Raw genomic sequence first — 12,937 nt, 5'->3', positions numbered from 1 at the left:
GGATAGAAAAAGAGAACAGTTTCATTAATATGCACTGTTCAAAAAAAGGAAAACATTTGTAGTTTGAATAAATGTAGGTGAACCCCCTCAAGAATATTTATGTCCATGAAAATAAACCTCATAAAGAACAACTGATTTTTTTTAAAATAAGCTACCTAATGACATAAATGGACTGTTTATAACATTTGAAGTTAGAACTTGTTTGTGATAAATCATTTAGAATAAATAAAATCCAAATTATGGTCTGCATTTATATGGCGCTTTTCAAGTCAATGAAGACCGCTCAAAGCACTTTACAATGTGCTTCACACTTACCCATTCACACACACTCACATACTGATAGCAGCGTCACCCTGCTTATTGGGCGCATTTGGGATTCAGTGTCTTTCCCAGGGACACTTCGACATGTAACACGGAAAAGCCGGGAATCGAACCTGCGACCTCTTGATCACAAAACCAGCACTTTAACTGCCCCTCTTCTCTCTTTTATCTCTTACTTTAGCCTTCGTTTGCTTCCTTCCTTCTCTATTTCTTCGTTCTTTCCTCTCTTCCTTTGTTTCTTACTTGCTTGCTTTTTTTGTTTCTTTTGTTTCTCCTTTTTTCCTCTTCATTCCTTCATTATTTCTTTTTCTCTCTCTTCCTTCTGTATTTTTCTCTTTCTTTGATAATTCTCGCTTCTTTTCTTCCTTCTCTTCTTTCTTCCTTTAGTCCTGTCTTTCTTCTCTCTTCCTTCAGTCCTTTCTTGCTCTTTTTCTCTTTTTCTTCCTCCATCCTGCAGCCCTATGAGACTCCTTGTGATTAAGGGCTATACAAATATACATGACTTGACTTTTCATCAATTTCTCAATTGAACATACTGTAATCCCTAACAAACTACTTGGCACTTGGTAGATTCCTAATCTAGGTCAGCAGAGCGCACTTTTGTCAGGGCTGGAGGCTGTTTATTGTTGATCTGTCCTACCAAAAAGTGAGCTGCACTCCCGCGGCTGACATCCGTTATTACCGACCATATGGCTGCTAGCATGGACCGGCAGAGGACACTTTTGTCAAAGCCTGGCGGCTCTTTTTTTTTTGCCGTTAATGTATTTTCCCCTGAGATAAACAGCACTCGTGCAACAGCAATCCATTATCTCCAATCCCATATTGCCGGGCTAAGCACATTTTTTCAAGTTCAGGTTGCTCAAGCGTGACGTAGTGAGCCACCTAAAATCCACTGCACTGTTTTGGTCCCGATCTATTGTCCCCTGTCAACTGTTGCTGAGAGCGGAGGCCAATGGAGCAATTTCGTGTCATGCATGGCAGGCCTTTCTTTCGTTTCACCGCCTAAAATGTACAGCACATGTGCAGCCGTGATCCATTTTTCCCAAACGCTTTTAGCTGCAAGCAGGGCCCAGCAGAAAACACTTTTGACGGGAGACGTGCAGTTTCGGCTCGCCTTAAATGTAATATACAGTTGACGGGCTGCAATCCATTATCCCCGCTCGACCACTGCTGAGAGCAGGGGAAAGCACATATTTTGGGGGTTTGGGCCACTTAAGCACGCCTTTTTGGCCTACCTTAAATGAACTCCACTGTTTTGGCCGTTGACCATTAGCCCCAGTCAACTATTGCTCAGAGGGGGGCAGAGAGAGTAAGTTTGAGTCATGGATGGCATTTCTGTCGGCTGTTTTACTGTTCTTTCCACATAAAATGTACAGCACCTGTGCAGACACCATCCATTATCCCCAGCTAACAATTGCAGCAAGCAGGGACTGACAGAGCACATGTTTATAAAGGGGAGGAAATTTATTTCTTATTCTTTATTTTGTATGCTGAAAAAGATTTGGGTTGACTTACCCTATAAAACATTACTAAAGTAAAAAACAATTTTTCCCCTTTTTTCCGATACATTTATGTATATAAAAACGAATGTGTGTATCATAAATGCATGAGTTACAGGAACACACGAAAAAAAACATCTAAAAAATATATAATAAAAAGGAGAGTTGAGAATCCATGCAAAAGTAGCTTTGCAAAACAATAAATACCTGGCAGCATTCATGCAAGTAAATAGAAGTTTGTGATTGTGATTCTAAGGGGAAGGAGAAAAAAGGTTACCTCCTCTGTCAGGTAGTAGATTTTCCTCAACATGTTGTGTCGAGCTGCTTCAAGTTCCTGGAAAAGGATGAAGTGAAATGAGATCAAAAGGCTCCAGTTTTGGTCCACTGCATGTCACAAGTATTCTGAACAGTTATTGCGTGCATGAATAATAGCAACCTCACAGCTATAAAATGAAATCGACCGGCAAAGTACAACATGTTATACCCTTGGAACCTCATTATTACCACCAAAACCAAAATCCAGGACAGCTCAAACAAGGACATGTGTTTGACAAAGAAAAAGAAAAATATCTTGGACTCACACCCCAGATCACTTTTCCCAAATCGGAAACTCACGAACGCTGTTCGAATGTGCTTTCAAGTGCCATTCAAAAAGGAGAGCCCAAGCCTACTTTGTCAGGCTGCACAGATGGAAACAGTTTGGCACAAGCTGCTGATTAATTTATAGGCTGGGTTTGGAAAAGATTTGAAGAGGGTTACGCACGTTTTTTTCTCACACACTCTCTTCGGGTGCTATTAGAGTCAATTTCTGAGATGCAAATAAGTTATGAATAGGGATTCACGAAAGCTGTTTTTTTCATACCATTACAGAAAATCCTGATTCTAGAAACCAATAAGATACCCCACACATAAAAATTCCAATTATTTTAAGTGATGCAGGCATGAAAATGGGTCGGTGGTTGAAAAGGTGAGAAGTGTGTAGAGCACATATGTTCTGATAATCTGTACAACCTTATCTTGGTTGAATTTAGCCTCAAGTTGGTTGCATGAAAGCATGTTAAATTTAGCTCGGCTCAACTACCGTATTTTCCGCACTATAGGGCGCATCGGGTTATAAGGCGCACCCCCAAAAAATAGTTTTTGGTCCTATATCTTCCATAGATAAGGCGCACCGGATTATAAGGCGCTACAATGGGAACGTCGACAAAACAGTCAGATAGTTCAGTCCAACTGATTACCCCCTTAACATTCCCAAAGCTTGCAAAGAAGCAAATACGTGTCGTAGACACGTGCGGATGCGGTGTCCGTACGATGTCACTCAAATGCATCATTTCAAATATCATTCGGAAGGTTAAAGTCTTGGGATTCAAGAAATGCCAACCATTCCTTAGTTTCTATTTTCTTTTTCGCTCACAATAAACACTTGGAATTGAGTTTAATTCACTCAACTCATCACAGCAACATCAAGATCGTTCTAAAACAAGATACCGGGAAAATAGAAAGCCGCATAGCTCACCTAAGTTCTCACGTTCAATAATGATACGCAATCATGGTCTTCTTACAACCGTGAGTGTAGTAAATCCAGGAGAGTAAAATGTTTACAAATACAGACTAATGAAACATGTTTCTTTATGGCGTAGTTTAGCAAGCTTGCTATTCAGTCATCTTTTTCGACCAATTGCAGGGTTTGTTTTGGCCCTCTAGCCTATCCAAGCTCGAATAACTTCAGCCAATGGCGATCGATTTAACGGATGATTGACACATCTTTTTCGACCAATTGCAGGGTTTGTTTTGGCCCTCTAGCCTATCCGAGGCTCGAATAACTTCAGCCAATGGCGATCGATTTAACGGATGATTGACACATCTTTTTCGACCAATTGCAGGGTTTGTTTTGGCCCTCTAGCCTATCCGAGGCTCGAATAACTTCAGCCAATAGCGATCGATTTAACGGATGATTGACACATCTTTTTCGGCCAATTGCAGGGTTTGTTTCGGCCCTCTAGCCTATCCGAGGCTCCGAATAACTTTAGCCAATAGCGATCGATTAAAATGATGATTGACACATTGGTTAGCCAATGAAACGCCGGTATATAAATCCCAGCATACACCGCGGACTACTCCACGTTCGGGGGAAAATCGAGTCGGCGGCTGTTGCGTAAGTTGCGAGACCTTGCGATTTAATATTGAGCCATATATAAGGCGCACTGTATTATAAGGCGCATGGACAGCTTTAGAAAAAAATTAAGACTTTTAGGTGCGCCTTATAGTGCGGAAAATACGGTACTGTGGTGATTTATCCTCTATGGCTAGCCTTATCCTAACCGGGCTAACATTTAAGCTAAGATTATCCACAGAGATTCATCTGGCACGTCTACTTATTTCGAGTGTGCAATTCTATGGACTTTCTTGATCATTTCCATTATTTGAACTATCCTGACTTTAAATTTTACATTAAGGCTAACCCTATTGTCTTTTCATTCAACTCTGATGATTGTATAATTGCAACAGTCGTTTTATCGCTATGCGTTTTATTGCTATGCCAATTCATATATCCAACAGAAAGCGCGAAGCCACGCCAACTATAGTTCCGGTATCCATGTATCACAAGCGAAGCAAATATGCAGGGTTGGGTAGGGTTACTTTAACTTGATTACTTTCAATTACTTTTGGATTACTCCAATACCAAATATGCTAACAAAAGAAACTAAATATGAATAAAATTACAAAATTTTGTGCAGGCTTGGGGAATACATGGAACGGCAAAAATGATGTTGGCAAGCTGTTTGGATTTATTTTCATTTTGTTTCTGTCGCATTTTATGTTAGTTTTGCCAGAGATCAAAGCCAGGAGAGAAAGCTTACCACGTGTTGTGAGTCATAATTTTATTCATATTTAGTTTCTTTTGTCTTTTAGTAGCATATTTTGTATTGGAGTAATCCAAAAGTAATTGAAAGTAATCAAGTTAAAGTAACCCTACCCAACCTTGCAAATACGGAGGGCGAAACAACAACATTGAGCGACTCATCAGTTAATATTCCTGATAGCAAAGCAGTATCGTGTCTTCTGGATCATGCAAACTTATCTCATAAGCCAGTGGAAAAGGCTCTCAATTATTAATTCCAGAATTATATGAATGGCATCAAGGTGTCCAAAGACAGTAACCTTGTAAGGGTGTATGCAAAATATGAGAAAGTCGTCAGGCCCGTACCAACTACCCAGAAATAGATTCAGATTTGTCAGCTCTGACGGACTCATACGGCAAATGTAAAGCAGGATATTTACACTTTATTGTTATCCCTACTAACAGACGTTCATGAGTTTATTGGCGCAAAGAAGCTAAGATATTCTAACTGTATTAAACCCCCGCGAGTATGACATGACGTCACACACTACATCACTGCCACTGGGGCATACTATTGGACAAAGGGGGGGCTTCACACAACATACACGAGCCCTCGCTTATAACACACCCTAACTTTTGAGGTAAAATTTTTGCATGTTTTTCTCAAATAAATATGGTAAACAAAAAAAACTCAATGTACTTATTTAGTTTATACAACCGAATAATTTCAACAGTCTGTACATATCCTGAACCATACAACTAATCTTGGCTGAGCTCTCTGATACCTCACGAACATAATGGAGAGACACGACCATGTTGTGCTAATTCTTCATTAAAACACAATGTATTATTACAAAGAACTGAAATGCTTGGAATCTTTCAAACAAGCAGTTTTGGCTGATTGAATTGATTATGCCTCCATTTGATTTCAAATTTGGTAATCATTGGTCTGATAAACCAATGATTTATTATCACGCATTCATAGTTCTAACATAATTTTTGCTTTCATAACTTGAACTGCTTTACTTACATCAGTTACAATCCCACATTGCATTGTTGCCAAAGGAAACATCTTTGTTATTTATTGCACCACATAGTGCTGTAAATACTTCTTGTTTCAAAAGAAAGCCACGCGCTAAATTATCCAAATGTAACATTTATCTCCATTTATAATGTTTCTGCTTTCTTCTTCTGGCACCTAAAATACAACGGCATTTTAGCCAAATCCCTGCTGTTCCTGTTGATTCACCAAATGTAATTTTAATACAAGGCATGTTTGAGTATACGTTGTAGGACTTGTAAAAGTCAAGTCATGTTTATTTGTATAGCCCTTAATCACAAAGAGTATCAAAGGGCTGTAAGGATCAAAGACTATTGCAAACCACAGACTATTATGACACCATCCCCTCATCTAAAATTTACATGAGGGCAAATAATGCACAGATATTGTCAACATGAAATACAGGTCATTCATAAGCAAGAGTATAGAAGTGTGCTTTAAGCCTAGTTTTAAACAGCTCCACTGAGGTTGCAGATCGAATCTCAGTGGGAAGAGCATTCCACAGCACCGGGGCCCGAATGGAAAATGCTCTCGAACCTGCGGATCTTTTCTTGGCTCTTGGGATCACTAGTAGACCAGTGTTTTCAGAGCGAAGGGTCCTGACACATAATAATAAATTATTTCTAATTTAGCTGGTATAAAAAAAAAAAATCGAGGACCTGACGGCAGATCATTGTGAAAAGCAGATTCCTTGCTTTTTTTCAAGTTAAAAGTAAAAAAAAAACATTAAGTACACAGTGGACCCCTCTAATGGCCACAAATAAAAATCACATTAAAACATTTAAAATGTAACAATGGGTTTGGTTTGTGCAAATTACAATCTGTGCAATGCAAATAAAGACATCATGCCACAATCTTCACAGAATATGTCCAAACCTGACCATAAACCAAGTGCCGTATGCACTATAGCGAGAGACATCTGTCTTTTGATTATTTGCATGTGGCACAGAGTGAACTTGAACCACCACTTGAAAGCAGAGCAAAGTAGGCACTTATAAAACAGGTGGCCAAATGAACATTGGCTGAGTCTTGAATTCTTCTATAAAACTAAGTGGATATCATAAGTGTGACCAGAACATGACATTTTAAAAAAAATATTCAGACGCTCCCCTACTTACGACCATACGACTTACGTAAAACGGTAGATACGAACATTTTATTTCGGGATGGCGAAAAATATCCGGACATTGCTCTAAGTTAGATTTTGTATTGTGTGCACCTTTTTCTGAGTACAGGACATTACTGTCGTGCTTGTTTCCGTCGCTACCGGCGTGTGGCGCTGTGATAGGTCACCCAGCATTCACCCCGAAGAAGAAGAAATCCGGCTTCCACTTCCTAGTTGGTGTGTAAACATATATATATACCACAGCCATATCCCACTAGTGGGAGGTGGCTAGAGTCATTTCTGACTCTTTTTGAGAGATTGATTCAGAGGAGGGGATTCCCAGCCCCCTCGCTCAACCCAACTGAGGTGTTGGGAGTCATTAGGTGACCAAACCCCCCAATTCCAACCCCTAATGCTGAACGCCAAGCAGGATGGCAACGGGTACCAATGTTTAAGTCTTAGGTATGACTCGGCCGAGGCTTGAACCACAACGTCCCATTCTCGGGGCGGGCGCCATACCCCCAAAGCCACCGAGCTACTGTACTGAATCTCCAAACTTAGACGTTTTTATTGTTTAATATCTTGTGCATCCATTCAATATGGTTGGTGTAAAGAATAAAGAAGAGGCGAGCCGTTTCTTTTTAAATAAAAGTGGAATAAGAAAGCTTGATGCGGTTGAGAAAATGGTCGGAACGCTTTTTTCGGCCACTTTTTTTCCACAGAGGAGGATCTCTTGAAGCACATAATCCAAAAGTAGGTTGAACTCAACTTTCTTTATCTTTATAGAACATATTATTTTATGAAATGTTTAGTTTTTAGTACAAAACAATACAGGTTACTTATACAAGCCTTAAACATACTGATATAAACCTTAATCATACAAAATATAGCACTAAAGCTACTTCAACAAATTCAACTTGAAAATTAAATCTCGTTCGTAATTAAGGCAGCGTCTGTATTGCCATATTTGTTTGTGTTGCCCTGCGACTGGCTGGCAACCAGTTCAGGTTGTTCCCTGCTTACTGCCCGAAGATAACTGGGATGGGCACCAGTATCCCCGCGACCCTACTGAGGATAAGCGGTGCAGAAAATGGATGGATGGGTGGATAGACGGTATTTATTTGTGTATATGCATTTTTTTTTATTTTAAAAAACAACTCAAAGTTTGGGTGCGCGTTGTACACAAGGTTTTATGGTAGTATGTTAGCAAATTTGTGCGATGATTGATCAGTCGAAAATGGAAGATCATTACTTAGGAAATGGCAATAATGCGCTGCTTAATCCCTTTTTTCCTTTTCTGTCTATCAGCGCCGTCCAAATTGTGAGATGGACCACATCTCATTTTATAGTGAGTTTGTTTGTTTCACTTCCTTTTTCTGCCCATAATAATGGGTACAAGAAAGTAAGCGATACAAGGGAAGGAAACGTGGAAAACATTAACAAGAATCGAGTCGAAGAAGGAAATAATTGCGAAATACGAAAATATTGTACGAGTGTCTGCCATTGAAGCACTCCTCGAAGGTACAGTAAATGGTTTAGAAATGTTATATTGATATGTACCAGTAATTTTACTAGTATATTGATCTTTATTTTCTACACAATTAAGTAATTGTTGTCTTTTCGTATACAAATTTTCCGATTTTGGGTACTAGGTCTTTTAGAACGTGGCTATTTCAAAGCAGTTTTAGGGGGTGGTTATATGCGAAGTAGGCTTATGAGAGTATATTCGGTACTTAAAGTCATTTTGGTTTTGGTGGTTATTTTGTTTTTGGGCATAAATAAAGGTGAATATATTCTACCATCTCTGCTTTAAAGTTGAAAGTTAAATAATTTCTCTAATAAGGAAGGATCTGTTAACAATGCCCAACTTAGTTCAGAGAGTCCCTATGCTTCATTGTCCATTGTGCACATCTGCTTTTATTTTATTTTTATCAGGCCCGTTCGGGGTGAAACCCCTAAAAAGAAGGAAGCATTTATTTGAGCGCGTCCAAGAAATAAAGGCAAAACATGTGGTACTCTGCTGCCATCCCAAGGCCTAAAGTCTCGACTGCAGGCTTATATTTTCAAATGATGCACCCAACCTTTAAACTGCACAATCCTTTCATTTGATTCATTTGAGAAGAGGATTTTTTACTTGATTTGTGTCACAGCTTGTCATTAGGATGGAATGGTCAAGTCAGACCAGTTGAGAACAACAACATTAGACCACCAGTGATATAGATGCCATATGAAAAGGCATTCAATTCTATCTCATGATCACACTATTTTAGTCACAGGACCAGAGACGATTGTCAGAGAATGGAGAAAACAAAGTCACCATGAAAGCTATAAATAAACCAAAAAAGCATGACGAGGGAAACAACTCCTCGGTGTATCAGATGATGAATCACACTTTGAAGGACATTCAATGAACACGTTGTCAATAAATTATATTAATCATCGCCGCACATATTCAACAACATGTGTCTCTCACAGTGCCTAGTTTGAGCTAAGAAAAAAAGGGATTTTACATTTTTTAAATTTTAAATCAAAAATTAGAGATGTGCGTAATACACAAATAAATATGTATAATAAATGGAGTTGAATTTGCTGTGTGGCCACATTTATATATAAAAATTGTCTATTTTAAATCTTCATTAAAAATGTCAATACAAGTCAGTGTACACAGGAAAAAAATACATACCTGCGCGGCTGCATCTTGGGAAAAGACGAAAGCGTTGACATGAGCCACAGCCACCACATACAGGAAGGGACACCAGGAAAGCTTCAGAGTCCCGGTGACAAGAGAACGAAAGTAGAGGCGAACCAGAGGGAGTGAGTCCTCAGGTGGCGAAGTAAATCGCTCCATGGGGATGGCAAGCTTTAAGAGGTACGAAAATGTTATTGAGGAGCCACTCATTCATCAAAAAACACAAATAATATTAACTCTTGAGTGCAAGACAAAGATCTACCAGAGCCAGATGTTTTCAAGCATTTAGATTGATCTCTCGAGGCTTATAGATAACTCTGGGTTAGGGCTAAATAAACACAGACGACTAAATGAGATTTGACCCTTTTCTTTGACCAGAAAAAACATCAGATTGTGTCGAAGTTATTCCATTTTACGGTAATCTGCTGTAGAAATCGTGTCGCTTCGGCAAAATCAAGCGCTTTTGGTTCTACCGTGGGAGTAAACAAGCATTTCGTAAAGATGTATTTAAAGAAAGATAGCACACACATTCAACGATTTCTCGGGTGTGATGTCAAAACACAAAACCTGGAGCACAACTTAGAGCACTACTTATCGTTCTGGGATTTCTTATAAATTATCGACTTTTCTTTTCCTTTTAGGTAACTACTTTGGTTTGAATTCTCAGAAATAGAGGCATCATGGCAAACTAGTGGCCAAAGTTAGTCAGTGCCGATAACTCACATTTTCACAGATGACAGTAGTTGGCAACCAAAAATGTTGAAAAAGCCATATTGGACCCCAAAAAAAATCATGCTTGGAGCCGCAATTTTTTTTCGAATGAGCCTTATAAGGAAGGCAACAGATACTGTACATATACACTGTATATATCTATATTTATTGAAAAACATTAAGAATGTTTGTGTCATGTTTGTCCTCCTACAGAAACCATATCATTTTCCATTATCAAACATTTTTAAAAAGCATCAGGAAACCACTAGGGAGCACCAAAGAGCAGAATGCGGCTCAATAGCAGCTTATTGCCGACACCCAGGCTATTGTTCTACCTATTCCAATCATTAACAGTACATGACGACATATAGCTCATGCGCCATTTGTTGGCTCTGTGCTGTCAATGGCACTCAAACAGGTAAAAAAATTGAATATAAAGGGAGATTACCTGTTCTGAAGTGACACCCAACGACCTCAGAATGCCGACATGCTCCCCAAACAAGGCCAACCTCATGGTGGCGCTATACTTTCTCTGAAGGGGCAACAGAATCCAGCTACCAAAGAGACGGTCTCCAAAGGAAACTGCCTCATACTGTGCCAGGAGGGCGCAGTACAAATCCTGGAAGGAGGCCAGGCCTGGAGGGGGGATGTAGAGATCTAGATTCTCCAATCTTGATGGCCTGCACACGCCAAAAGTCTCAGTGAGCAAGATCATACTAGTGCATTAATAGTTCATAGTATTATAGCTGTTTTAATAAAACCTGGAAAGTAGTCGGAACAGCCCCCATGTCAAGCTCTGAATTGGTTTCTCAAGGAACAAATCACTGGAACACAGGAACACACAGGATAGCCGGGCCAGCTTGGAAACTGGACGGATAACCTAAGAAGATCAAATTCCATTTTATAAGGAATAGAGCGGCAATGATTGATCGACGTTGTAGACAAAAATTGATAATAGCAATGGAATTTAACTGGACCATTTAACAACTGGAAGAGGCATCGAACCGCGAGATGACGAACTGCTGCGCTAAAATTCTGACGAAGACATGGTTAATCTTATCTATCCCGGCTGACGTTCAAAGAAACTGCGGGTCAGATGTATCGACATTTCGTTCTGTATACACGTGTACACGAATGACAATAAAGTAAATCTGAATCTGAATCTGAATTTCATGGTCAACTATTGTCGCCGGACACATTTTTCCAACAGAATGATGGGTCTCAACAAGAAGATAATCTCTGCTGAGAGTTACTCATGCGCAATAGCGTCTCTCTCGAGCAGTAACATAAACATACAGAAATGGCAGCGTCAATATCTAAAATTCATACCAAAACTTCTAAAGTTTGGGAGGATTTTAGCCTGGATACAGCGAATCAAAAGTCTACTTGCAAAACTTGCAAGACAGACCTTGCATATAATGGCAGTAGCTCGGTGACGCACCAACATTTAACGAGTGTGAACAGATGAACAAAACGGAGTCTGACTCGCATAAGTTGAATTCATGTAACGTTAGAGCCAATACAGTTTTGATGACATGCATTGTACCTTTTATCCACGTATATTTCGGTATAAAAGAGTAAGCATTTTGCCAGACTGTGCCTGACAAACGTATTTGAAATCAAATGCATGCAGTCCGAAGAACAAACATCTGTTGTAAAAACCATTTGATATCAAATTGTTGAGAATCGTTAAGGTCTTTGGTTACAGACTTTGGAGTTGGCTTCTAAATATTTGCTTTTTTTACTGTGACACTGCTGCTGATGAGCCTGTTCATGGTTAACCGGGGTAAAAATGTCTACTCAATTTCAATTTATTTGCCTATCACTAAAAATGTAAAGAGGTTCATTTATGGATTCATGTCTTTACTGACTGAGCACGGCGCCGAATTGTTTTTCCTTAGTGCATTTTCATTTAATTTTTGTACGAATCTGCAGTATTTTCAATAAAATGTGTTTTCATCGTGCCCATTTCTTGAGTTTATTATCATATTCCACAATATTAAATCAACTTCGACTATTAAAATAGCTCTTAGTTCCAGCCCTAATTAGGAATATATTATCTGGAATTGGACCTATTCGTTTTTTTTTCATTCTGAGTACCTTTAGGGCTTCCTCCCGCCAGACTTCCAGGACCAGCAACCACTGCAGACATTGGGTGACAGCCAGTAGAGCCCCCTGGGGGAGCTCCTCAACTGAGAGCCCACCACCTCCAGACACCCCAGTTTTCTCATACAGGCTGACGAGCGGTAGGAAAGGCCAGTCTGATGGCAGGGTGGGCCCTGACAGTTCCGGGAGGAGGTGGGTTTTGATCCAAGGGTTGCGGCCGAAGAGAGCATCCTGGGAGACCAGCACGGAAGGCTCCAGGTGGGCCAGGTGGGTGAGAAAGCAGCCGCGGATGGAAGGCAGGTTTGCGCAGGATTCTCTCAGTAGTGCTCCAACGATTTTGAGCGAAGGAGAGTTGTGATGATTTATTTCGTCACGGAGTTGCATTTCCTCGAGCTCGATGGTTTCCGGACCCCCACTGTGGCTTTCCCTAAGAAAATGATCGTAGTTGTAATAACTACACAGTGTTTTTCATAGTATAGGAAGATTCTGGCGGACCTAAGGCCTAAAATGAGCAGATTCTCATAAACATGTATCTAAATGCAAAGTTAATCAAAATACCATCTAGATTTGTCTAAAGCAGGGGTCAGCAACCTTTTTGGCGTGG

The 12,937-nt window shown here is 39.9% G+C and overlaps 1 protein-coding gene across 4 annotated transcripts in view; it reads right to left on the bottom strand.

Moving 5' to 3' along the window:
* rpap1 (RNA polymerase II associated protein 1) overlaps window positions 1-12,937 on the bottom strand; it is a 33,929-nt gene that overhangs the window by 573 nt on the left and 20,419 nt on the right. For all 4 annotated transcript variants that reach the window (XM_088354801.1, XM_088354803.1, XM_088354802.1 and 1 more), the window contains exons 23-27: window positions 12,328-12,760; window positions 10,989-11,107; window positions 10,676-10,907; window positions 9,511-9,687; window positions 2,098-2,154 (exon numbers count right to left, since the gene is read on the bottom strand). In XM_088354801.1, coding sequence (XP_088210927.1) covers window positions 2,098-2,154; window positions 9,511-9,687; window positions 10,676-10,907; window positions 10,989-11,107; window positions 12,328-12,760 — 1,018 coding nt within the window. The remainder of the gene's footprint in view (window positions 1-2,097; window positions 2,155-9,510; window positions 9,688-10,675; window positions 10,908-10,988; window positions 11,108-12,327; window positions 12,761-12,937) is intronic.

This window comes from Urocampus carinirostris, chromosome 15 (genome assembly GCF_059441175.1).
Source record: "Urocampus carinirostris isolate Australia breed hairy pipefish chromosome 15, RoL_Ucar_1.0, whole genome shotgun sequence".
Classification (NCBI taxonomy): domain Eukaryota; kingdom Metazoa; phylum Chordata; class Actinopteri; order Syngnathiformes; family Syngnathidae; genus Urocampus; species Urocampus carinirostris.
This window is presented reverse-complemented; position numbering and strand designations above follow the sequence as displayed.